General features: G+C 40.4%; 1 protein-coding gene across 1 annotated transcript in view; it reads left to right on the forward strand.

Moving 5' to 3' along the window:
- Window positions 1-11,992: 11,992 nt before the first annotated feature.
- Window positions 11,993-25,028, forward strand: part of RET (ret proto-oncogene) — a 74,158-nt gene continuing 61,122 nt past the window's right edge. Inside the window, exon 1 of the mRNA XM_057365159.1 lies at window positions 11,993-12,038. Within this exon, the coding sequence (XP_057221142.1) occupies window positions 11,993-12,038 (46 nt within the window). The remainder of the gene's footprint in view (window positions 12,039-25,028) is intronic.

Consider the following 25,028-nt stretch of genomic DNA (forward strand, 5'->3'; position numbering starts at 1 on the left):
ATCTAGATAGAAAGTAATAGAAGTGTTTTTGCTGTAGTAACAATGTAAATAAGAAATATTCCACATCTACTTTTTGGTACTTGATGGTTTAAATGCCATAGGTTCTTGAGCCAGTAGCTAATGAATTGCTTTCTGCAAAYGGAGAGCATTGCCGTAATTCTAATACATGTGCAATACTTCCAGCTAGGAGTCTGTGCTAAGCCTTAGATCACCCTTATGCAAAAGCAGTGAAGCAGATGATGTGCAAAAGGGAGAGCTGTCACTGCCAGATCTTGTGTTTCAGAGCATGTCCACTCACATAGTGGAAACACTGAGCAGCTGCTTCAGCCAGGCTCTGAGCTAAACTGGCTGGTGACAAAATCTCTGGGTTTATTCACTGGAGCCCAGTGCAACTGATGAAACCCTTCTATTACCAGCAGTCAGTATTTTCATCCTCTGCAGAAGAAAAAACATTGAACAGGTGACACATTCTACTTGGGAAAGAAATTTACTCTGTTGCCTTTGCCTTTAAACTCGGTCAAGAGTCCTGCCCCAAATGCTGCCAGCTCTAACACCTGGGACTGGCTTTAGATGCCAAGTAAGGAGGTTGCAGACTGAGCCACGTGTGAGCTGCTTGCTGATTTGCACTGGGCCATTGCTGGCAGCAAACCAACTTTCCCAGGTTTGTTGCACAGCTTGGAGCAATGAGGCCACTTCTGCGGGCTCTGTCAACAGGCTCCGAGGCACTCTGCCTGCCATTCTGCTCTGTAGCACCCAGTACCAAARTCTAGAAACAACATGGGCCTCACCTGAATTTCCTCAGGAAGCAGATCCTTGTGAGCCCTACACAGGTAAGACATCTCAAGTCTATCCTGACATTTCACTTTTCTGTTGGAAAGGACAACAATTTGTCCTTCCCTGAGGGTCCTCCTGAACAGCACTCCCTGCTCCCATGCAACGATGCAGGTCCTTAGTTCAGGTGCCTTCAGTGTGCCTCATGCCAGCCTTAGAGGTTTTATGTCTGCATTATACATTCTTCAGAGAGGCACTTGAACACTTGGTTGCAAAAGGCTCATTAGCAGAAAGAAATTATACAGAGAAGCACAATAAAATGTAGACATGCAGAACATGTGCCTCAAAGTTCATGGAGGAATTTGGAAGTGCAAACAAAAAAAAGTTCAGAGGAAAAATCTTTAATGTTATCACATAGTGGAKACATTTTGAATTCCGACTCATGTAGGATTGTGTAGTGACATTAAGTCACCCTGCTTAAGTTAAGATCTGAGTCATCTTTATGAAGTCACTGCAGGTTTCTTACAGCAATAATCAATAAAAACTTGTTTTCAGTCTTGTTTCAAGCATTTCCTGGARGGAAAACTATTTCAGAAGTTCTCTCTCATGGGTAATCACAGAAGTTTGAAGGGGATAGGTGACACGGGTACAATGGCATTTCAGGATGTATTAAAAAACTGGATTAGATTCACAATGAGTGCACAGAGCAAAATAACTTTGTCTGAGAACATCCTGAAAAACAGTKTGATTAATATTATAGAGCAAGACTCCTAAGCTAACAGCCACAAATTTGGGACCTGTGGAACACTTAGGTAAGATTAAAGCTTTGAAACCCAAACTGTTGAAGGCAGCAGGYTTTTTAAGATTACTTCTGGGTGGAGGTTTTTTTGTTTAATAGCTTAGAAGATGCTATTACTCTTAACTTCATGCTTCGATAATGTGGTTCCAGTTGGTTTGTGCTAGATCCTCTTGYCATTCTCTGTCTGTTTAAAATTCTTCATGTCCCCAGTGACTTGGAAAYCAGTTCTGACAGAGCAGGCATTCTTGTTTCCAGTCTCCTACAGAACAAGATGTCAGTAGGTGACAACCAGTGTTTCCTTAATATAGTTAACAAGATTCAAAGGACTTAATCTATGTGAATTTCCTTTCTTGCAAGTGTGACACTGTTTGCAACCAGCGTCTTAGGTGGTGGGTATTGAGGACTGTCAGCTTAATGTCTGCCATTGTACTTCAATGTAGACTGCTTAATTTCATGTCCTCTAATCTGTGGAATCTTGTTAAGAACTATTGTGTTAGTTGTGCAAAATAAAGTAGATTTACCAAAGGCAGTACCCGTTAGCTTCTTGGAAGACTCTGTTGAGCCAGTCTCAGGTACATTTAACCTGTGYTTTTCTCTGTTCTCTGGCCAGTGGCATAGAAAGCTATGTATGCTTTGTTTCAGACAGGCAATTTTTTGTTTAATTTGATTTGACATTAAGCATTTTTTCCACRTAGACATACAGCAGCCTCTGAAAAAAGTGCATACAGCACCTCTATGATAGATCTGGGAYTGTGGTCAGCAGAGTGCTGATAAAATTCCCTACTAAACAACAAGTAAATAGTTACTATTACACAGTAAAAAATCAAACTGTGTTATACAGGAAGCCCTTATCACTTTAGCTGCTTCTGTGGTAGCACCACAAGTTGTGGGAACACATTCGGGAGACCCAGCCTGCCCGTGTGGCTGGGGAATGCATTGGTTGCACAAGTCAGCATCTTCTATGTCCACTTCCCTACAACTCTCTGCTCTAGGACTTCATTTCTTACAGTCTCCAACATCATTAGTTAGAGGCATTGCAGCTTTTTAGTATACCAGACATTTCCTTTCATTCAAAGATGCCTTATGCAAAGCATTTGCTGCGGAWCCAGGATAAAAAACTTAAGACAAAACCACCTTCCCCAGGGGAGCACTTCCTCAGTGCATGTTGATGAAATATGTCAAGACTCTCTAAATTGACTTCTTAGGTTCACTGCTTTTTCAATCMCAATCTTTAGTCCTGTCTGTGCCTTCATTGTATATATTTTCTTACTCCTCCAGTGGTTGATTTATTGGTGGAGAGACCAGCTGTGCCTAGTTTACATGAGCTATGATATAGGAGGGCTGAAAGGTCTGGTTTAACTTAGAAATATTGGAGCAGTAAAAATGATGATTGCAGGCTGATAGAGCATTGATTTACCTGGATCAGTCAAACCAGTTATATTTACCTGGATCAGTCAAACCAGTTTCTCCCAGGTGTTACCTGACCATTGTTTCAGCATAGAAAGTGTAATGGAAAAAAGGCCATTTCAGTGGAATATCATGAATTTTGATCATCAGAGTCTAAGGGACAATAGCAAATATTTTAAAGTTTTCTCTTCCAATTATCAAGTGTGAGACTGCTCCACAACTACTGCCCTGCATCAAACACTACTTTGTGTGGCCTTGCTTGTATTCACTGAGCTCTTAGTTTTAGTTAATGCTGCTGTATCTGCTTTAAAAACTGAAACAGCTGTGTTGAATTGCTCTGAGTTGCTATAAGTTAGAAACAAGAAGTTGTTTCCTTCATATTGGCCACTTCAGAGAAACCCCAAAGAGGACAAATTTCTCTGAGCTAAAATACAGGATGCTCCACARCCCAAACAAATAGAAATAGACTCCAAGCAGCTGAAATGACTGTGATAACTTAAAAGAGAAACTGCCTAGCTGTTGATAATAGGAGACATATATGACTGCTCATCAGCTCATCTTGTAATACGCATAAATTAAAAATATGATGGTAACCTACTTTTGGTTATCTGCTTTGGGCACTTCAAGTTCCTCTTGTCTTTCTCTCCTGGGCGCTGATTCCTGCTCTTTAAGTTCATGGAAGTCAAGACACAAAGGAATAGTAGAATGAGCTTCTAAGGGCTTATATTATTTCTATGCCTGTGTGTAAAGGTAGGCATAATTTCATTAAAACAGAAATATATCTTTCCTTCTAATCTGAAAATGAGAAAAATAAATATGAAACTGTCTTCGGTGATTTGATTTGCAGCACCAAGAGACAAAAAAAAAAAAAAAAAACCCTTAGTTTTATAATCTTTTAAATACATGTTTTATTCAGGTAGAGTTGAGTTTATTGATATCTCGTGCTGTTGTTGCTGTTTTTATTAGAGAAAGTGCAGTCAGAGCCTTGTGCCAAATAATATGTAACTGGACAGAGACCCTGTCTCTTCTCCCCAGATAAATCTTATGTAATATTTGCACTTTCATAAATTTAAGTGTGTCTTTTAGAAAAGAAATGGTGTAAGTGTAGGCTTCGGAAAACTGTCAAGAACTGGCATTTTGAGCAGGGACCTAAGGGAAGAGAGGGTTGTTCCCATTTCCTTGAAAAATCAATCCACATCTGCCYGTGTGTTAAGGCTCTAACTAATGGAAATTGCACCCTCAGCACTTTCTCAAGACTTTCTGCTGAAACTCCAGTGGTCCACAGCATGTTCTCCACTGTACAGAGCCTTAGGGCCATGCAGGATATTAGAGGGTCATGGACCTCATGCTGCAGGGTGAATCCCTATTGGACTGGCCAAGATTTAATATTCTTCATTTTGCTTTTCATTTGCCATGATGGCTTTGAAAATTTTCTAGTCCTTTTAAAGTTCAAATTATGATCAAATTCCAAAGTCAAAGAAYAGAGATGAGTTATGCAATTTTTTGCTGTGTGCTCTTCTTGTTTAGGGGTTTGCTTTTTGTTTTGTGGGTTTTTTAAGGAAAACTGGGGTGTACTAATACATTAATATTAATATAATATTATATATGTTTGGCATCTTGGTCATGGCTACCTACAGTAACTAGTCCAATAGACTATTTTCTTTTTAAATAGTTGTTTCCAGTCATTTAAAATCTTGTGGTAATTTATGCAGAACTCAGTGTGGCTCCATGTGGTATAATTCTGAAATTTTAATTAAAAAAATGTTTTAGGAAATTAAGTTCTGGAAAAGTCTACGTTAAAGAACAGTYGCATAGTATTGGACACTCAAAACAGGAACAAGGTTTACCTTTTCAATCTGAATTTGCCGCCTTTGTTCAGGGTATTTGTACCTGTAATTGTATATTCTTGCATTGACAGGACTCTGGGCTTACACAATGCACAGGAAAAACAAAGAGGAGTCCTTCATGAGTCTCAGGTATGTTATTTTGAAGTTATATCTTTGGGCTGAATCCCAGGAATTTACAAGTTYCAGCACTAGTTCTGACACTCATTTCTAGCTGTTTCTGAATGAGACTTGTAAGGCAATGTCAGTGAACAAATAAAAAATGCATGGGGCAGTCTCAGTCCTCACATTTCCTCACAGGCAAGCTCTTGATTTCATTTTTAATGTAATGGTCTTTAAATGTAGAGACTGTGTTCAAGTGTAATAGGAAAACACATCCTGTTAGATCGATAGAATACAGGGGCAAACGTGCCTCTATAAACCATGGCGCAAATGAAGATGTGTGACCTGACTATCTGAGTGCTCTCTTTTATGGCCAAGATACCATATATTTGAAGGTGCAGTTTAGTGTGAATCCAGATCTCTTGAATTAGCCTAGGATCATATTTCCTGGTTTTTAGTGATTACAATTTAGTAACATACGGTGCTGAAAGTAAATCAGATTATGTAGATCATTTAACCCAATACAGGTTAACTTAGAGGTGAAGTCCCTTGTAAGTCCTGATTCTGATATTTTTATACTAATTCCTATAATGACAAAATTAATTGTTATTCCATTGAATGTGATCTTCTCTTCATTAACTTTGGTGCACCTTCATGCTTATATTCCTAACTGAATAACGGTCGTGATTTTGTCAGCTCTTCCCTGACAGAATTTGACCTGATGCTTTYGGAGACTGAAAACTATCAGGTCACCATTTCCCCTGATGCTACTGGGGCTAACTCACCAGTAACATTAGCTACAGTGCCTGTATTCTGAACCTATGACAGTTTAAAACAACCAAGGCCCTGTCATTGTCACTATGGCATGTGCTGAATGTCACTGTGGGTAGCAAGAAGAACAGCATGGCTGGGAAGCTTCTCTTGGCTTCCTCATGCAAAGCTGACTGTGCCTCTTCTAAGTTAGAACTGAAAAGATTTTGGAGCTTAGTTGTTGAAACTTAAAACATACCAGATTTGATACTGCTCAAGGAAGATACACTTTTAGCAGTCCAATTTAACTACTTTTCATACTGAAACCCAAGTATTTGTATATTTTGAGTTAGTGTCTCTGCCTTATTAGTTATTTTTAAACTTACGGTATTTGAAACTTCTTCCATTTGCTTTTCAGGTTTGAAACCTCTGGGGTATGGGTGTGGTTGTTATGTTTTCAAGTTCTCTGCAAGTTCAAGTGTATTAAGGAATAAAAAAATAAAATKAAAGCTCAGCTTCACAAATATTTATTGGTCATTTCAGATGTGTCACAGCTTTATCTGGCTGTTACTATTTTTAATTAAGTTGATAATGGAGTATTTTTAGGGTCATCTACAAACTTYAGAAATAGTTGTGGTGGGTAAATCTGGCTGTACCTCGGACAGAATCTCTGACATATTCACCTCCCCCAGGTCACTGTAGGGGTACTTCAGCTGGCAGTGAGCAGGAAGCTTGCCTTGGTCATAACCCAGACTCTTTATGAACTTTATGAACAAGTAGGGAATTGAGGTTACACATCCCTCATGTGGGCTGTTGTATTTGACACCAAATTCTAAGAAAGTAGGATGAAAAGAATCTTTTTGTTGTTATGATCATAGCAGTGTATTATCTGCTGGAAATGGACCTGGAGAAGAGTCAACAAAGGATGTTTTCTATTTTGTTAGCTGGCTTTAATTTATCAGCTGCCAGTTTCAATGTATTTCTCTAACTAGTTGTTGGAAAAATATCTACCCCCTGCCGTTCAAATTCTGATGGGGGATGTGTGTGTTCATAACATTTCCAGGCAGATCCAAAATGTTTGTTTAAAAGCTAGGAAAATCCAGTCTTCAAAGTTCAGAAGATCTTTACTGCTCATACTGATGTGGAGAGATTTATCATGCTAATATTTGTCAATACCCTGGGGAAATTAATGCCTCTCGAGTAACGGGATAAATGTTGAGCTTCAATGCCAAGGCGCCTGTGGGTTACAAGTGTTGGGTTTATGTTTTAGAATGGTTCCAGGCAAAAAGGATTGTCTCTGCAAATGAGATAAGCATGAGTCATCAGCCCTGTTGCTGTCCCCARTACAGCCAGGGATACTCCTGCGGCGATGGAATGACAGCTCTGCTGGATGCCCCGCTACAGGCAAATCAGAGTAGTGGGCTCTCTCACACGAGGCAGTACTCATCATCACAGCAAGAGCTTTACATCCTCATTCACTCCCACTCCTATAATCCTGCTGGCCCACAAGAGTATAGGAAATGTAATTTGGGATTACACTGACTTTTAGAACTTGCATTATTGTAAGTACAACAGTCGAGTGCCAGTGTGCATCACAGTGACCCTCACTCCATGCACCTTTTTTGGGCATAATAGGTACATCCAATGCCCTCCCACACAATCCTTGGAACAATGATTTGAAAACCAAACTTTCGTTTTCCGTCAGTTTAGAGGGCCACTGTAACAAGATAGATGCAAGATGACATGAGATTCTGAGTGGAAGTGAAACAAGAAAACACCTGTTGTTTGCAAATATTGGGAGAACTTTTTTCCTCTTCACATGAAATGCTCCAGTATAGTCATCCTGAGCTTCATGGAAATCTGCAGTAATAAAGGCAAGCAAGCAAAAACTTCAGGTAAATTAATGTTTAGAGAACTATTTTGTTACTGACTTCTGATGGCACTAGACACTGAGGCYGTGATTTATGATTTCATTATGGTTTTGATAGTTAAGCTTTGCTTTCAGTGATGATGGCCAGGAATCMGGCAATTTCTGTGGATTAATGTATTTTCAGAAAGGCCCTATATTACATTTACAGTGACACAAATACTGTTGTTGGAAGAACTTAGTATGTTGGAGGTATTGCCAAGAAGCAGCAGTGAAGTCAGATGAGGGCAGTCCTGGTACAGCCAGCTCCTGGGAGGAATAGCTTTGTCAGGTCACCAGAGGATATTGGTTCTTCCTGGTCATGATCCTGGCCCAGGCTCATGGTCTGTTCTGCTTTTCTGTACACAGCATCTTCACTTATGCCAGTCCCTTGACACTGTTTTCACAAGAATCCTGGTTTTGCCTTGAAATCTCTTTATTGAAGAGCTTTTGCTTAAACTTCACGTTATCAGGACAGTCTGTAGCACTTTCTCCACAAGAATGATTTATTTCCTCCTGACTTGAAATAAATAGCTTCTTTAGGTTCCTTTCTCTAGGTGCTAAGATGGAGACAWCTCCTAGCACAGGTTTGCTGCTTCCTCATGATAATAGGTGTTCCTGCCCAATTCACAGCACTTTTGGATGAGTATTTAGGGAAAACACACCATTTTCAGCTCTTTCAGTGCTCTCAAATGGTCCAAAAATTATAGGTGATGTGGATATACTGTGCAGTTTAAATGTTAGCTGCATGTAACAAGTAGAGAGGAAAGAAATAGACAGAAGGATAGGGAAAAAAAAGCCTAGGGATTGTGGAAAAACATGTATATAAGAACTTGAATTAAGTATGGCATGCAGATAAAKTCTTTGTCACTGTCAGGATCAAAGTTTGATCTGTCCTTTTACTATTAGATCTACCTCAGGAAGAATAACTGTTCACTGCCACCCTAGCTGTACCTGTTTGAAAGACCTGATAGTTTGATCACAAAGTAATGTTGAGTGTTAATAACCACTTTTTTGTAATTTTAAAATAGTTTTTTTTTTTTTTTTGTAACTTGATCTACAGCAGCACCTCAGACTCTGAGTTTCTACAGTAACCAACCTCATAGCATGGGGGRAAAAAGTATTTAAGTCCTGAACTGATCAAGAATTGGATTTTAAACAAAATACTCTAGGAGGAGTTTGCCTGAAAATATTTCAGTGTTCATGTGTGAGTGTTTGGAAAACATGAAAAGGTAGAACAGTCCTCAARTGTCCTGCCCTGATGCTAAATGAACATGACTTCTGATGAAACCAAGAAACAGTTATCAATTAGCATCAGTTTCAGGAAGCATTATTGTATCGAGACATCTCAGGGTACTTCTATAAAAGAAAAACCTACAATAATTTAATTGCTCAGCCTGCTGTGCCAAATAAATGAGTCAAAGCAGGGGCAAAAAAAAAGAGGAGTATGAGCCATAGTTTCACAATTGCACTAGTCTGCAGGAAAGTGCTGATGTACTTCCAAAGTTTTTCTGCTAGGAGAATGATGGGAGATGYCACTATAATGCTTGAGCTTGTCTGGGAAATTAAGGACACCTTGCTTTTTTATTCCCCATTTACGAGCACTGATTTTTCATTCAGTTTTCCAAAGGCCTTYAGACAAAGAAACCAAGTGAATGACGTGAATGTATATTTTATGCATAGTGGAGCAGAAGTTAGCTGTTGGAAGGAGACAGTTGCTATAGGCTTGTATTCTTCATGTAAACTCAAGGGCAGATGGTTCACAGCCTGTGTTGGGCCTCTTTAGGCATGTGGGCAGGAAGGGTTGAAGTTTTTCCTCCTGGGGTTTGAATTCCAAGAGGAAAATTTCAAATGCCTCCATTCTGATAGGCTTTTTCAGGGTTTGAAAGATGCTCCAGTTATGTTATTTTTGTCTTCCGTATGGTTGGCTACGTTTTCTGGATGAACTATGTGTCCTCAATACACCATTGCTTCTCCATGTTGACCATAAAGGAGAGGAGCTCCAGGAAGAAGGGAGACTACATTAACATGAAAGAGGGGATCACAGTAGCTGGAACACAGAGGACACCTGTATTTAGTCCCATTCTCATCTAGGTTGGCCRGTTTTTTCCAGGTGTGCTGTGTGTAAGCTACAATACTCTAAAAACACATCAAACCGCTTAGCTTAAAAGCCTGGAAATCAAATGAAAAAATTATTCTGGTGACCTTACTTCTGTTCCTTGTATGACGAACATGATGGCATCTAAACCCAGTTTTAGTATGCTGGAGCAGAGCCTGAAGCTGGCAGAAGAGTACAGCTTTGGCTTCAGTTGCTGAGATGCCAGAAGAGATTGTAAGTCCTTGAAATTCTTCCAAGAAGTCACTTTGTCCTGGATGAAAACTGGCATTTATCAGTGCAGATGATAGTGGTGTATTTTAGATGGCATCAATATTGATTTGTATACTGCACGAGCTTTTAAATATGATTTAAGATAAAGCTTAGCTTAACGTAAGACATTTCTCCACAAAGCATTGATTTAATGTTAATGTTTTATGTGTTGCTTTCTTTGCTGTAGACTTTCCTTTGGTTTATGGAGACTTCCCAAGCATGCTTCTCAGTTTCCCCTTTCAGGCAGTTGAAAAAGCCCCACAAACAATTGACACGTGGGTAAGTATTCAAAAGTTTAATTTATGCAATCTGATAGGCAGCTTCAAAAGCAACTAATTAATGCTGGTCATTAGTGTTCACCTCGAATTCATTATTACTCTTCCAGGTGCTTGGACTTGGCTCATTGTTTTTCCAAGCCTTATGAATGTCATGGGAATGCTTGATGAAGATCTAATGGAAAAGTTAAAATAGGTTAGTTCTCTTACACTTCGTATAGGGTAATTTCCTGCACTTTGCCTCTTAAAGCGCCGGGTATTGTAACCAGAGCCCTTACTAGTCTGGAGAGAGAATTTCCTACTTGACTTCTATTTAAATTATCTATAGCAATTCTTGCTAGGTGAAATGGCACAGAACATCAATCTACTGTATGTGCCTACTTGACCTTGCTTGGGCGTTTCAGAGTGTAAGGCTGGGGAACACGAGCGCTGTAGCTGCTGATCTGTGTCTGAATCCTGACGACCAGATCTCTGGAGCAGCGCGGCTGTGTGGAAGCAGCATCAGCTTTCGGGAGAGGAATATTTCCTCAGCAGGTTGAAGATGCCCTGACTGGAGAGAGGCAGGGTTTGTTCCAGCCGGGAGTCGCTTGTGGCCCCTCCAGAGCTTGCTGCTCGCGGGCCTTACGCGGCTGTKCCCACCCGGTCCCGGCGCTTCCCGCGGGCCCGGCGCGGCTGCGGCAGCCGGGGCAGGGCGAGGGCGGGCCGGGCGCTGCGACGGGGCCGCCGGGCGGAGGCAGCGGCGCAGCGAGCGCTCTGGGCGGTGTTTGTGAGCGGCGGCTTTTTCGGAGTGCTTTTCTCGGCGAGCCCGACCTGTTAAAGCGTATTTCTGCTTTGACTTGGTTGGATTTCCCACCCCCCTCCCGCTTGCGGTTTGAAAGTGGCGTTTCGCCGCTCAGCGGGACGCGTGCGTTCCGGGTTACTTTGGTTGCCTGCCAGGTAGCGCACATCTCTTACAGCATCCTCCTACATCAAGCAAAAATTGTCTCCTCTCGCAAGGATTAATTATTCAACACGTTTAATGTGTTTCGGCTGACAGGGAAGGCGGCCACTCGGGTACATCCTGGTGCCGCAGCGCCTGTCCCCGCTTTGTCTCGCACCTGGTGTGTTTGCGCGGCTCGCCAATGTTCCTTCCCCCAAAGCCACCGCCTCCCACTCCTCCCGCCGCGCCCCGCTCCTGCCCGCGGGGCCGGGGGACACGGGCGGGTACCCCGGGACGCTGCGGTACCGCTGCCGCCGCCCGGCCCGCACCTTGCCCGCGGGGATGCGCGGGGCGGGGCCGCCGCTGCGCCCCCTCGGAGGAGGCTCCGCGGGCGGGGCGGGGCGGGGGCTGCCCGCCGGGCGGGGCGGCCCGGGCAGAGCGGCCCGGCGGCCGCGGAGGAGGGGCCGGGGGCTGGCCGGAGCCGGGCGGTGCCGCCACCCGGGCAGCGCGGGGGGCTTGGTGGCAGGCGCGGCGGAGCGGGGATTTCGCTCGTGACTTCGCTTCTCCCCGCAGAGCCCGAGAGGCGCCGGCACCGCTGAGAGGACGAGGCGCGTTTTTTCCCGGCCGGTGGCGGCGGGGCGGCACCGGACCCGGGAGGACCGAGGCAAGGACCGGCGGAGCAGCATCCCGGCACGGGCCGTCCCGTTGCTGCCCGGCTCCGTGCGTCCCATCGCGGCTCGCTGCCCCCSGCCCGGGCCATGGGCCGGCCCGACTGAGAGCCCGCGGACCGTCCGGCAGCCCGGCCGGTGCTGCCCGGAGCGCCGAGGCGGGGCCGCAGCAGCGCGGGGAAGATGCGCTCGGCGGCGCGGACGGCCGGGTTCCTCCTGCTCTGCGGGGGTAAGTACCGCCGAGCCCGGGCCCCCGGGAACTTCGCGGAGCTCAGGTGGTGGGTGTCACCAGCGTCTCGGTCCGATTCCGAAAATCTTGCCACAAATACAGACAAGATATAAATAATGCTGATACGTTTTCTTCGTTTTTTAGGAGCTAAGTTAGAACAGATGTGAATTTACTTTTCTCTAAATTTATGATGTGAAAGGGAAAATATTAAAGTATATTCCCATTTGAAGTTTTTAAAACATCATTTCTTTTCTGTTATCCCCCTCCTTTTTGTATCAGCAGATAAAATGCGTTTTGGATTGGTAAATTAAAATGACCAGAATATGAAAAGTGATTGTAACTTAGATGATGCTATCCACAGATGTCAAGTTTCTAAAGCAAACAGAAAATCCATTATATCTCTTTTTCTTCCATATGGCTTTGTTTGCTGATGGATTTCTGACGTTTACATGAATAAATCAAAATTGTATGCTAGAGAATGCAGTGCAACCTTGCAGACCAAAAATGCGTTTATGAAAAAAAGTGAATCCCAAACCAGCCCAATAGTTTGCTAGTGGTGTAACATTAATTCTGCCCTTGTGATACCCCATAAACATGCCACTTGCTTCTTTTTGTTATTATTTCAAATCAACTGTATTGGTTCACACAGTTTTAAACTACTTTCTGTAGTTGCAGAGATTATAAAGCTCCTATTTMATTTTTTAATTTTTTTCTTTTTCTTTAGTATGCTAAAATACTTCAATACTTTTTCTTTTCTTAGTACATTATAGTTGAGGCCTGATATTTGTAAAGTCACACTGGTAGTGAAATACAGCAACTGTGGGGATAAAATGTGTAGGCTATAGTGCATCTAAACCCGTAGTAAAAAAATTAAAGTGGGTTGTATCCCAAGACATTTCACTGTCAAGAAGAATTAGCCGTTCTTGTATTGCTAATGGATGATCTATCATGCCTACTTTGCTTTTATCTTTGGCAAACCCATTTTCTTTAATGTTTTTGGCAGAATTAGGAGAAATGTAATTTACGTAAGTTCTTCAGCTTGAGGGGTATGTTTTCATTAGCCAAAATGATTCACATGCATTTGCTTGAAGATGATTTTCAGTGATTTCTGTTTRAGCTGGACAGATGAGCTTACTTCGGTTTGTGTTGTGATAGCCCAGATTATTGCACATCCTGAGCTAGCTGGTAATTGGAACTCCAGAGCTTAGCTGCTTTCTCACATGTTTTTTTTTTTTGGGGTTTTTTTTTTTTTTTTTTTTTTTTTTTTTTTTTTTTTTTTTTTTTTTCTTAGTCATTTCCCTTTCAGTTGGACTATCATTTGATTTTACTTTTAGTTGTACAACTTTACATGAATTTCATTCTGAAACTCTCGGATGGGAAAGGTGTTCTCTCCATTCAAGATGGAAATCTATAAACCTTTCTGAGTATCAGACCTCAGCAGCTGGAAATAGTTTCAAAGACTTTTTAKTATTAAATGTAGCCATAAATTGTTAACTTTTGCCCATAGTTTAGAGAAATATTATAGGAGCTAAGTAGGGTAGGCTGCCAAGTAGACTTTTCTTGTATGCTGCTTGCTTTTAATTGCAAATATTTTGTTTATGCTCTCAGCTTTGACTGCTGAGGCTTAATTCCCCTTAGTTTCTACTTAGTTTACTTAGATTCCCCTTAGTTTCTACTAAAACTATTGGGGAGAAAAGTTGTATACATTTATGCTCATGCTTTAGGGTAGTTATATTCACAGTTATTTCAAGAAGTCCMGCGTATTAGCAATGTTGTATGAGTRTCTGTTGGTGGAGGAAACACCATTTCACATTGTTTAGGTGTGTGACACTAATTAGCTTTTAYGAATAAAAGGTGAGTTTACAACAGGGATAAGAAGAGACGTTATGTCTTGGAGGTACTAGCAAAATCCCTGCATGCATAGGGTGCCAGTTTAGGAACAGAGCTYTCTTAGCAGTGATAATACAATCCCCTCACAGATGGGGAACACAGTTAGACTTTGGTGAGCTCCATCCTAGGGGAAAGCCAGGGATTCTTGGTTTACTAGTTTACTGCTAACTGTCATGCTCTTGCCAGGTGTTGGGAAGGAATCTCTCACCTGGACAAGATCTCATCCTAGAGGATTCCCACCCAAAGTTAACATGCAGGGATACCCTTGCACTCAATTACTGTTGGTACTTCTTTGGTTTATCTAAATATGAGGTTTTGGAAAGCTTAAAACTGCCGTAGTTCTTAAAACATGTGCTCACAACAAACCCAAAGGCATTTTACTGAGTGAGCTGGAGTAATCAATCTGGTGATCATGCTGTTGGTTGAAAGGATTAGATTTGGTTATTTTGTGTTGGTGGGCTTCAAAAAGCACACTGGGCCGTTTGTTCTGAAKCAGAAAGGCGCAGCCTTGGCTCTTTTGCATCACAGGCAGCGTGTGAGTCTCCTGCAGGCACTGTTCCTAGCATGCAGTAGCCTAGAAATAGCAAAAATAAAAGGAATGTTTCTTCCCAAATTTAGGCTTCTGTCTCTTTTACCAATTAAAAGAAATGCAGGGTTTTATTATGGAACGTGCACATGTGTTTTTCAAAAGTTTTACATCTTGTCAGTTTTAGGGCTTCAGGGTGTTTACTTGCACATCACACTGCCTGGCTGTTTGGCATTGGAGTTTTGATTAATTTCTGAAAGCTCATTGATATCAGAGGAGGACCTTGCTCAGTTAAATTTAAAGAGTACCAATCCTTCGTAGGATTGTCTTGTTTGGAATGTAACTTTTGTTATTAAGGGGAATACTTTTGAAGAGATAATTTCAGTGAATAAAACAAAGTTTATAAGCATTACACTATGCATATTTTGTAAAATTGGACGGGAAACCTGCCTATGGAAATTATACAGATCCTACTTCAACATGTTCTTGAATGCAGATTRTTCAAACTTCTATTTTATTGACTGTGATATAAAACAACTGATGAACGTACTGGTTCTGCTACTCATTTACAGACTGTTGGGGATCGATTCTACTGTACATTKCCATGCTGTTAAGATTGCTGCTAATGTTTTGACTGGTTACAGTTTACAGCTGAACTCATGCATCCAGGTCAGGGACAGACCAACTTCAGAAATCAACCAATGCAAATACTGACACTCTTCTCTCCCCAAAAGTGGATATTTCACATAGTATTTGTGTTTCATTGTAGAAAATGGATATTTCCTCTAGGAAAAGAATACCTATGTGATTCTGCCAATTAAAAGATCTCCTGCCTTTAGATCAGATCAAATGGTGGAGCACAGACCCTTGGTTTCAGTCAGGAGCTGGGCTATGACAAACATRATTTGTGTGCCTGTGTTTTTTTAAGCAGTGATCTGGTCAGACAGTACACAATTGGGATTCAGCATTGTAGGGTAAAAATTCTTTTGTTTTATTATAACTCTGACTGTGAGGAAAGGGCAAAGAGAATCTGTGGAGGAACAGGAGAGGCATTTTATTAGATCTTATGTGTCTTAAGTGGGGAGGATCAAACAGTTGTGTGGGAATTTCAAACCTTGCTGCTCTTCTTGATAGAAAAAGAGTCTTAATCATGACGCTTTGGTTCCTTCTTGCTTTGTTATTTTTCTCCGCCCTGAGGTTCATCATCTTACCTGCTGGCTCTTCCCCCAGGCACCTCACAGCCCTGGTGGCACTTGTCCCCTTTCTGGTCACCTGCTGCTGTTGCCACTCACACAACACTCACCAGGGCTCATCCCAGCGCTCCCACAATCTACCAGGGAAGGTGCCTGGGCCCTCCCTGGCCCTCTAGGCTTCATGTCTTCCCTCATTTTATTCCCATTCTCAGGTCCTTCACCTTCCAATTTGTTCACAAATTGAATTTTGCAGTGATGTTCACCTCCTGCCACATTTTCCCATTTCATAGAAAGTAACTTACTGTGTTGAGTTTGTTTAATTCATGCTAATAGCATCCATATTTGTGTTATATGTAGTTCCCTTCTTATTGTTATGTGCTGCCTTCTCAGGGTGTCAGTCAGGGCAATGAGTGCTATTGGCCTGATTATTTCTGCCAGTCAGTTTGTTGGAGTCTTGATCTTTGGCTTCATTCAAKGGTTTTGTTACTGTTACAGAGACGGTATAAAGGAAATGAATACGAAGATAACAAAAAGCCAGCATTTTAATGCTTAAAGCTCATTTGTTAGTCTTTAATAAACAGACAAGATTTCCCATAGCATTAACATCAGTAGTCAGTCTGTATGTGTATTGGAAGGGCTTGAGCTTTACCTCACTCAGACCCAATACAGTATGACAGTGTGGGTTCAGCACCTGAATGCAAGATGCATATTCAGTAGCATGCCCCTATCAGTTTTTCATCTGTATGTCATGTCATAGTCTCTTAAATTTATTTTTACTGAAATGACAGACACGACTGGTGAAAACACATGTATTTCGTTAATTTTCATTTTTTCCCATTTCCCCCAATTTGGCCCCTGGCAGGAGGGAAAGGATTTGTTCACTTGTTGCTGTACTTTCATGCTTGGCTTGGCACTGCTGGTCCTGCTCCTTCAGGCTGCTTTCTGTCCCATAATGCAAACTAGCAAACACAAATATGCCATGGGTTGGAAAAAATCCATACTATAGAAGCTTGGTGTTTTCTGGAGAGCCTTGTTGTGTAAAGGTCATTTCGAGCCTGTCTGCGGTGAGGAGAGGGTTTGCTTTGTTCAGACATTGGCATCCTTCAGCTTTCCGGCAGAGACGTGAGTGCTGCCAGCTGGTGATGGACTGCAATTGTCTCTCGCTTTTGAAATGTAGAAAACTGCCTGACAGTGCTTACTGGGCGTGGGTGTTTGTATCAGGAACATTGCAAAACTTACCTCAACACACGTGGTGATTCCCTACAGGAGCGGGTGGTCGTTAAGGGCATCTTCTTGGAGGATTGAAGCACATTCATGCTGTGCTCTGTTCTCACCTCTTTCTACTTTGGTTTGGCAGAAGCAAAGCTTAAAAATTCCCTAAAACATTCTGAAGAAACTTTGGAGTTGTTTATTCTCCAGATGATTTTTTTTTTTTAACTGTCTTACATTTTGGAAAGAAAGCAACTGAAGCACTGCAAGGATAAATACAGCAATTACTGCGSGAGAAGGATAGATTTGAGGTTTGCATTTTAGTTTGGTTAGATCAGGATTCAAGTTCAKTTAACAGCTGTGCTACACATTTTCTGTTGTCTCACACTCTCTCTCCTAATTTTCTGCAAAGTACCACCATCAATTACTTAATCCTTAGAATATCATGTGCGCTGTTGATTGATTAATGCAGTTCCAAACTGGGGCTGGGGTATACTGGAGCTGATGCAAAGTAGGGAAAACACAATGGGAAACCTTACTGAACCTCTAGAGTGGTAATGATTCAATGAGAAACAACGTCAGAGAAGCTGTAGAATAAAATTTATTAAAAGGCTATATTTTTGCAATGTGACTTTTTCTTTCATCGGTGGGATGTACTGAGATATTCTACAATATTTTGGCAAAGTCATTATGAGCCTTTTGACAAGTTTTCATGTTGCTAGTTAATAAGGTTATTAAGAAAGTTTTTGTTAAGAAAATAGTGAGTCAGCTGAGGTGTGAATAACCAGATGGATTTTGCTTCTTTGGGAGCTCAGGGTTTTTTTAAAATTTATTCGAAGCGGTCTTTTTTCCCCACATGAGGAGAACACAGAATTGGTTTTCTTAGAGATTGCTTCATAAAAATAGCTAAATAGTTTCAGATTTCTGGATCTTGAAATGAGACCGTAAACATACCAGGCACATTTTAACCTAAGAGATGCTCTGTAAATCTGCTGAAACGATGATCATCAGCGCTTTAGAGCCTGAGGGAAAATTACAGTGATTGCAGTCAAAAAAGGGAATTGGAAACTTTGCTGGGGTAATAGTGCCAGAAATGTTGTTTGACTGAATTACTTTAGAAATTTGGCTGATTGTAAATCAGGTGACTGTAAAAAGAAAATGGATATATTACTCCTAATGGCTGTGTAATGGCTTTTCAGTGTATGCATTTAGAAAACTAATTAAACAATATATTTAACTGATATAACAAAGTTGCTTGTGTTGCTGTAATGGGTGGTTGGTTTTTGTTGGTGTTTTTTTTGTTTTAGTGTCCATTATGGCTTTTTTCCTAAGTGAGACAAATTTCAATCTCAGATAATAAAATTAAATCTAGCTTTTTCTCCTAATTCAGAGACACCAAGTTTTCAGATATGGGCAATTCCATTATCTGTTCTTTTCACTTGTGAAATGGAAAAACTCATTGTCATCAGTAGACCAGAATTTCATATATCTCTGAAGCTCCTTAAAGACTAGTTTTKCCACTAAATTAGAGCAGACACCCTGTAATCCTGTCGGACTCATTCCAAAGGTGCCTTGGAGATGAGATTTAAATTTCCTACTGGCTGAAAGATACAGGTAATGGTTTCTCTGGGTTTGGGAAGAGTAGAAGCATAACTGTGGGTGTTTCTTTACCATTGCTGCATGAAGAGCTGATRCTTGGGCCCCTAACAAGGATGATGCAGAGCACCTCCCTTTGACACCCTTAGGAGGTGATAGTTCTACACCAGTTGGCTTCTGGAGTTTTCTTGTCTATGTTGATAAGGTGCCTTTTCATGTTATCTAAAAGGAGACACAGAAAAGTATTTCTAAAAAATTAAAAAGTATTTCTTAAAAATTGAAAAGTATTTCTTAAAAATTACGTCTCATGTTGAAAGTAGCTCTGTGTGTTTCTGCTGTGCATTTGGAAGGAAGGTACTGACTGCCAATGTTCCTGCTGTTTGGTCAAGAAGGGGAGTAATCATTTGGATTAATGCAAATAAAATGTAGCATAAAGTCAACGAAAAGCTGTTGTTTACTGAAATTTATCCCATAACAGTCTATGACTTGCAAAAAATTAGTTTATTTATGTCTATTTGAATGGGAATACCCAGTATAGAATGATTAATACATATGTTTATGGCAGTCAGTCATCTCAGAAGACCAGAGGGTTTGAAATATATATGTACTCTAGGGCAGCAATCAGGCTTTCTTTTGCACAGAATAAAAGCAGACACTATGAAATTATATGAACACGTTTATGTTGCCAGATTGTGGTGTGCAAGACTGTAAGTCAAAAGTGTGCTGTTCATGAAATCTGAATAACAGTGAGGGGAAAGGAAAGAATCTAAAGAACTCTCATCAAAAAAAACTTGAAGTTTTGATTTTACTAGGAAAAGAAGTTTCAAAAAAAGGAGGGAAAAAAAAAAAAAAAAAACCATCAAAAATTCAAATTGGGAGTAGTGGAATGAGGGTGGATTTGGGTAGAGGACATTGGCTGTCTTGTGGAATTATACTGTGGTGACTGGGAAGTTCTAACAGGACCTTTGCAGAAAGCATGCAATGCTGTTTATTAACAACAAAAAAGTGCTGCTTTGGCACCTGCAGTGAGAAGCCATAATTTTGTAAAGCACTTGGGCAGAGCCTTCTCACATCTCTGAAGTACTTAGGGACATGCTTAGTTTTATCCCATATCATTAAAGCATACTGGGACTGCTGCATCAAAGCCCCATAAATAATTGCACAGCAGTTCCCAAAGTTAAAACTCTGGCAGTGCATTTTCTGGATTTCTCTTTGCTCTCATTTGATGTCAGATTCCACTTTCCTGGTGTGTGCTGCCTAACAAGTGAAATGGCTCCAAGGTGCAGGTTTTCCTGTTTTGGGACCAGCACATCACAAGTCAGAATAGCATCTCAAATTYTTTTGCTGTGTGCAGAATACAGACTCATCTAGTTTGGAAGCTGCTGCACATGTTGTTACTTAGGCATGCATGTGAGGCTGCCTTGCACAGCACTCTGTATTGCCTTAGTTTACCATATCAAGGCCAGGTTGTTTAGAGCTGGTTTGGGTGTCTTTGTCCTCCCTTGTCACCTGAGGTTTAGGTACAATGTTCCCGACCTCTTCCTCAAAAGGAAGATCACATTTGAGATACTTTTCATTAACAGTGTGTACAGAGTTCTCTCTCATATAGACAGGATGATTTATTTGACTRGATCATTTTAATGAGTAGCCTTAATAGTCTCACTTCCTCAATTAGGCCAGGAGGATGCCTTTAAACATTTCTGTAGGACCATAGTTTCCCTGGGCTGTATATGTTTGGCAGTGGTTTCTGGTGCTACCTTGGCCCACTTGTGCTACTTTTGAACTGTGAGTTATGTATTGGGTGCCCCAGTTGTGTTTTGATAGTCACAGTGTCTTTGGAGAGAAATACAGAAACAAACTTTTTTTTTTAAAATTGTGTTTGTCTGTTACTGTTTTTCAGCAATTCTGGGTAGAGCTTGCTCTAATTGAGCTTGTGGATATCAATGAGGTAAAATGGACCAAGGGAGATGATTTGTGTAAAATGGCTCATCCCACTTGTAATTACGAAACAAAAAAAAAAAGCAATAGATGTTTAGATTTTGGGTTTGAACATACACGTTTTAAAGTAACGAAGGGGAAAAAATATGGCTGTAGTATAAATTTTATTGCACATTTCGGTTCAGCATTGCTGACATGCTCTAGATGAGAAGGCATTTTAAACAGTTTTATTGCTTTGGTAAACTTTTGCCTTTGTAAGGATTCGAAAAGTCCTAAATTGCTTTGCTAAGGACTTTTTGGCTAGTGGGAGAGTTTATAACATATATTTTTTCAGAATTTTTTTACTTAAAAAGGGAGACAAAACCCAAACCTTTAAAACAGTTTCTATAGATTTAACAAYAACAGGATCATCTTAAGAGACTGCGATAGATGACCCATAAAAGATCTGTAAAAACGAGAAACATTTATAATATTTTTTCTTACTGAAACATTGACATGAGGCTGTTGTTGGGAAAAGGGTCTTTAACTATTTACTTTATTGGATTTTAGTCTAATAAAATTTGGAATGGAAATTGGACCATAGGTATACAGGCAGTAAATACCCAAGGAAAATAAGCACTAATGGAAAGCCCAAGGTTTTACTTTTTATGCTCCCCTACACACCTTCCAAATTTTTTTTTCAGTCTAGCTGCCATAGACTTGTTTTGTTTATGTTTTTATAATTTTCCCAATGATTTCTTAAATCCTTGTTTTTCTGGAATTGTGCAGTTGGGTGTCTATTTTTCATTTTATGGAAAATGTTTTGTTCTCTGCCTTTGCACAGGCCTTTTTTGGTGTCATTGGCAGAGCCATCCTAAGTACCTGGCAATCAGGAAGCAAAGGAGAGGAATCTGTACAAGTCTCTGTTWGGGCTTAAAGAATATGTTTGCCCACAACACGACTTCCAGGAGACAGTAAAGGAAATGTACATTATTTAGATAWTTAGATTGGGGGTAGTTGCATTTGTCAGTGTAATAAGACTGGTAGCAAGGACTTGTACTTATTTTATAAAATGTTCTGTTGCTAAAGAATCCTTGTGACAAAAGATGTTTTTTTCCTTTCCCTGATAAACCTTGGTAGTGGTATGTAAGAATTACTACATAGAACCATACCTGGCCCAGTAGTTTGTTTCCTGATAATGCCTGGCAATATCCAGTTTTGAATGGTGCATTTTGGTCTTCATACTTGCTGGAATGCAAAGGGTGATAATAAGAACTTTAGGAAATACTGGTTTTGAAGAAAAATAGAAATGAGTGTCAATATTTATCCACAAAGACAACTGAGAAAGCACAGAGTTCAAGTTTTTCAGTTTATGCAGAAATGTTATAAAGGTGGATATACTGGTAGAAATTGAGTAATGGTGGAAACAAAACATTTGGAACATAGCAAGTGATATAAGGGAAACATTTTGGTTGCAGGGAGCTACAGGGATCTGTTTTCTGCAGTCATTGTGGGTTTTTTGTTAAATGGGAGTATCTAAAGAACAGGTGGGATGGCAATGTATTGATGTTGGTTATGTGKAATCAATCCTACCTTGGATGAGTTTGATAACCTCTACTTTGACTTCGTGTTCTTACAGTTTTGTGCTTAGGGTGTAACAAACAGGACAAGTGCAGCCTTTGTATGTCTGCAGAAGTTAATGTCTGGTGTTTGGTCRGTCAGGGCTCCTTACGAGATTGTGGTAACTTAGTCTGCAGTTAATGCAATTTGAGAGTTGATATCAAAATACTTACATTGTTAATCATCAACAGCTGAATAGACAGGAGTTAGATGCCTTTGATGTCATGATGAGCTTCTGGAGTTTCTGGTTTTCAGAATATCCCCAGGGATATATTTGATATGTGGTGGTCTTTGTCTTCTCAAAAATCAATTTCTAATTCCATGCTCAACATTCTCAAATCCCAGGCAATGAGTTGGGGACCTCACACTGGCACTGAGAATTTCCAATTAAGGCTTGAAAAAGTCTGTGTACATATGGCCTAACCTTGTCACCCAGAAGAATAAAGAGTCCTGTTTTCTTCAGATGAAAAATGAAATGCATTGGAGTGATGATGTTTGTTGAAGAAGTAGACACAGGATTTGGGGATTCATTTTCTTAAGAGTTAAACTGGATTTATGGTTTGCTAGATAGTTCTTGTTAAATGAGAATTTAATGATAGCAGAGAGACCATGAAAAAAATTAGCACTGAGATTACAACTCTACTGTCAATATTTTCCACCCAGAGTCCTAAATTGCAGTTGCCAGGACCATTTATCTGTCTGTGACTTCTGCTGCTGAGAACTCTCCATTTTATCAATGCAATGCTTTGTTAGATTTTAATCTTTGAAGAGCAGCAGCTTGTATTTTTTCACTGTTGGTTCTGTTTCMCAGTTAGCATTTTCCACTGCATTCATACTTTCACATTTTTCAATTTAAATGTTTATGTTTAAATGTGCTTAATTTAAAATAGGTTTGGGGTGTGAGCTGCTTACCTAGTGTTGGTTGGCAGCAGTGAAAGAAACTGATGATAAAGTGTTTTACAAAACTCCAGGGGAAGATGCTGCAATCCTATAATGTTATCCTATTTCCTGTTSTTAGAGGATTTTTGTTTTCCCTGTATGTACCAGCGTGACATAACAATAGCTTTTATTCCACTCTGAATGCAAGAGAGACACRGGAAATCACTATGAAGAAGAAGACTACTGTTCCTTCTTTCCAAGGACTGAACTCAATCCTAGCTAGTCTTGATATGAAGCACAATTGTTACCTTGTCACCTTTTCTCGCATTTGGATGGAAACCTATAAATGTGTGGAACTGCCTTTGGAAATGAAATTGCACTGGATACATGATTTTGTTTCCAAATGTCCCCACAGAGAGTGCACTGTCACAGCATCTGTGATTGTTTAGACGTGGTTTTGTCTGAGAGGAATGGGTTTTTTGGATTTTTTTCCACATTTAACTTTTAAATAGCTTGTGAATCTAATGAGTATTGCAATAGAATGAAAACCTTGAGCCTTGATTCTTTCTACATTCATTAAACAGACAGGAAGGAGCATTATCATCGCAGAGGTGATTTGGAGAAAGTGCAGAACACCACATCATTCCCTTTTTTCTTTTTAGCAGGTTCAATTACAAATGCCCTTAGATACTACCAGATAATAGATGTGGATATATCCTGGGATCAGGGAGTACATTGCCACAATGGTAATAACACTGAAGTGTTTTGTGCTAAGGCCTCCCTGTACCTTTTTGTCCAGGTGGACTTAGGGTTGACCAGAGTTCCAAAACACAACCTGTTTAGAAAAAAATGAGCTTTAAAAAATTGTCAATGAGAGAAGAAATTAAAATKATAGAAAACCACAGTGAGATTAATTCAAGTACTACACTCCAGCTTTTGTACCTGTTTTACTTGCCTGGGGAAATTTCARTGAAGTGGGTGTTAAAATGCTTGTTTCTTTGCTGTTCCTAATACTAGTTCTACTGGATGAGGGAAAACAGACTGAAGCTTAGGAAGAAAACAGGAAACTGTCAATGCAGACAACTTCCAGAGTTTGCAAATGACTTTGGAAGAAAAACTGTAGGRGTGAGGGATTGTTCCATTTATCTCAATGAGACATTAACACTGTAGTTAAAGTAATTTAGGTGTGGTCATTGGCAACTTTCTCATTGCTAGTATTTTTGTGGAGCTGTCTGGGTAAAAAATGGCCAGTGATGGGCATCACRATCACTGCCAGAGTGAGGTCAGTATTTTACAGGGTCTTCAATCCCCAGGCAAAGATCACCCAGCAATCCTACCAATGGGATATCTCACAGAAATTTTGTATGGGCTCTCTGGTTTAGGTCTCTATAGCTGGTTTTCAACAAYGAGGTGCTTTATGGTGATATATGAAGTGTGAAGTTGCAGAGTGACATAAAATGAGTACAGTAGAAATTAAATAGGCCACATGGACTGTTTTGCTGATTTTATCTCCCTAAATAATGTTCCTGTTATTTTGCAAATGCTGGCAGAGAATCAGGTGCACTTAAGGCTCTTTGCATTTTCAGGAGTCTGTGTTTCCCATTATAAAGTTAAGAGTCAACTTATTGTCAAGTACGCAGATAAATATACACAAGTTTATTTGGRTTTACTCTCTCTGGAGTGGTGTTTCTCAAACTGTGGTTTACTTCAGTACCTGGTTGAAAGTGAGATGTTAGTGGTCTTTTTCTCAATGTCAGTGTTTCTGTATTGTGCCTTTGGTGAATATCCATGGGAAAATGTTTAACCTTTTAAACACTGGTTCTTGAACTGCAGGTTTCTGATGGACTCTCTGTAAAGAGCCTAGTGAAGATCTGAGATGCCTTATTAAACACCTATTTCAGTAGTGCTTGCAATTGAAGCCTTTGTGATAAACATGCATTTGGTCATAAAAAGAGGATGAGGACTGAGAGACATACAAGTTGAAGAAAAAAGTCAAAGCAAAAGGGCTTCTGACTGTCAAATAACTTGAGGGTGTTTGCTGCTATTCTTAAGGCACAGAAAAGGACTTGTAATTTTCTGAAACAATGGACATTTTTATTATAAGAGGCTTAAAAATATGTTTAAMATCAAGCCTTTGTCAGAATATATCCTGTCTGCAGC

The sequence above is a fragment of the Malurus melanocephalus genome, unplaced genomic scaffold (genome assembly GCF_030028575.1).
Source record: "Malurus melanocephalus ecotype Western Australia unplaced genomic scaffold, MMel_1.1 scaffold_49, whole genome shotgun sequence".
In the NCBI taxonomy this organism is placed as follows: domain Eukaryota; kingdom Metazoa; phylum Chordata; class Aves; order Passeriformes; family Maluridae; genus Malurus; species Malurus melanocephalus.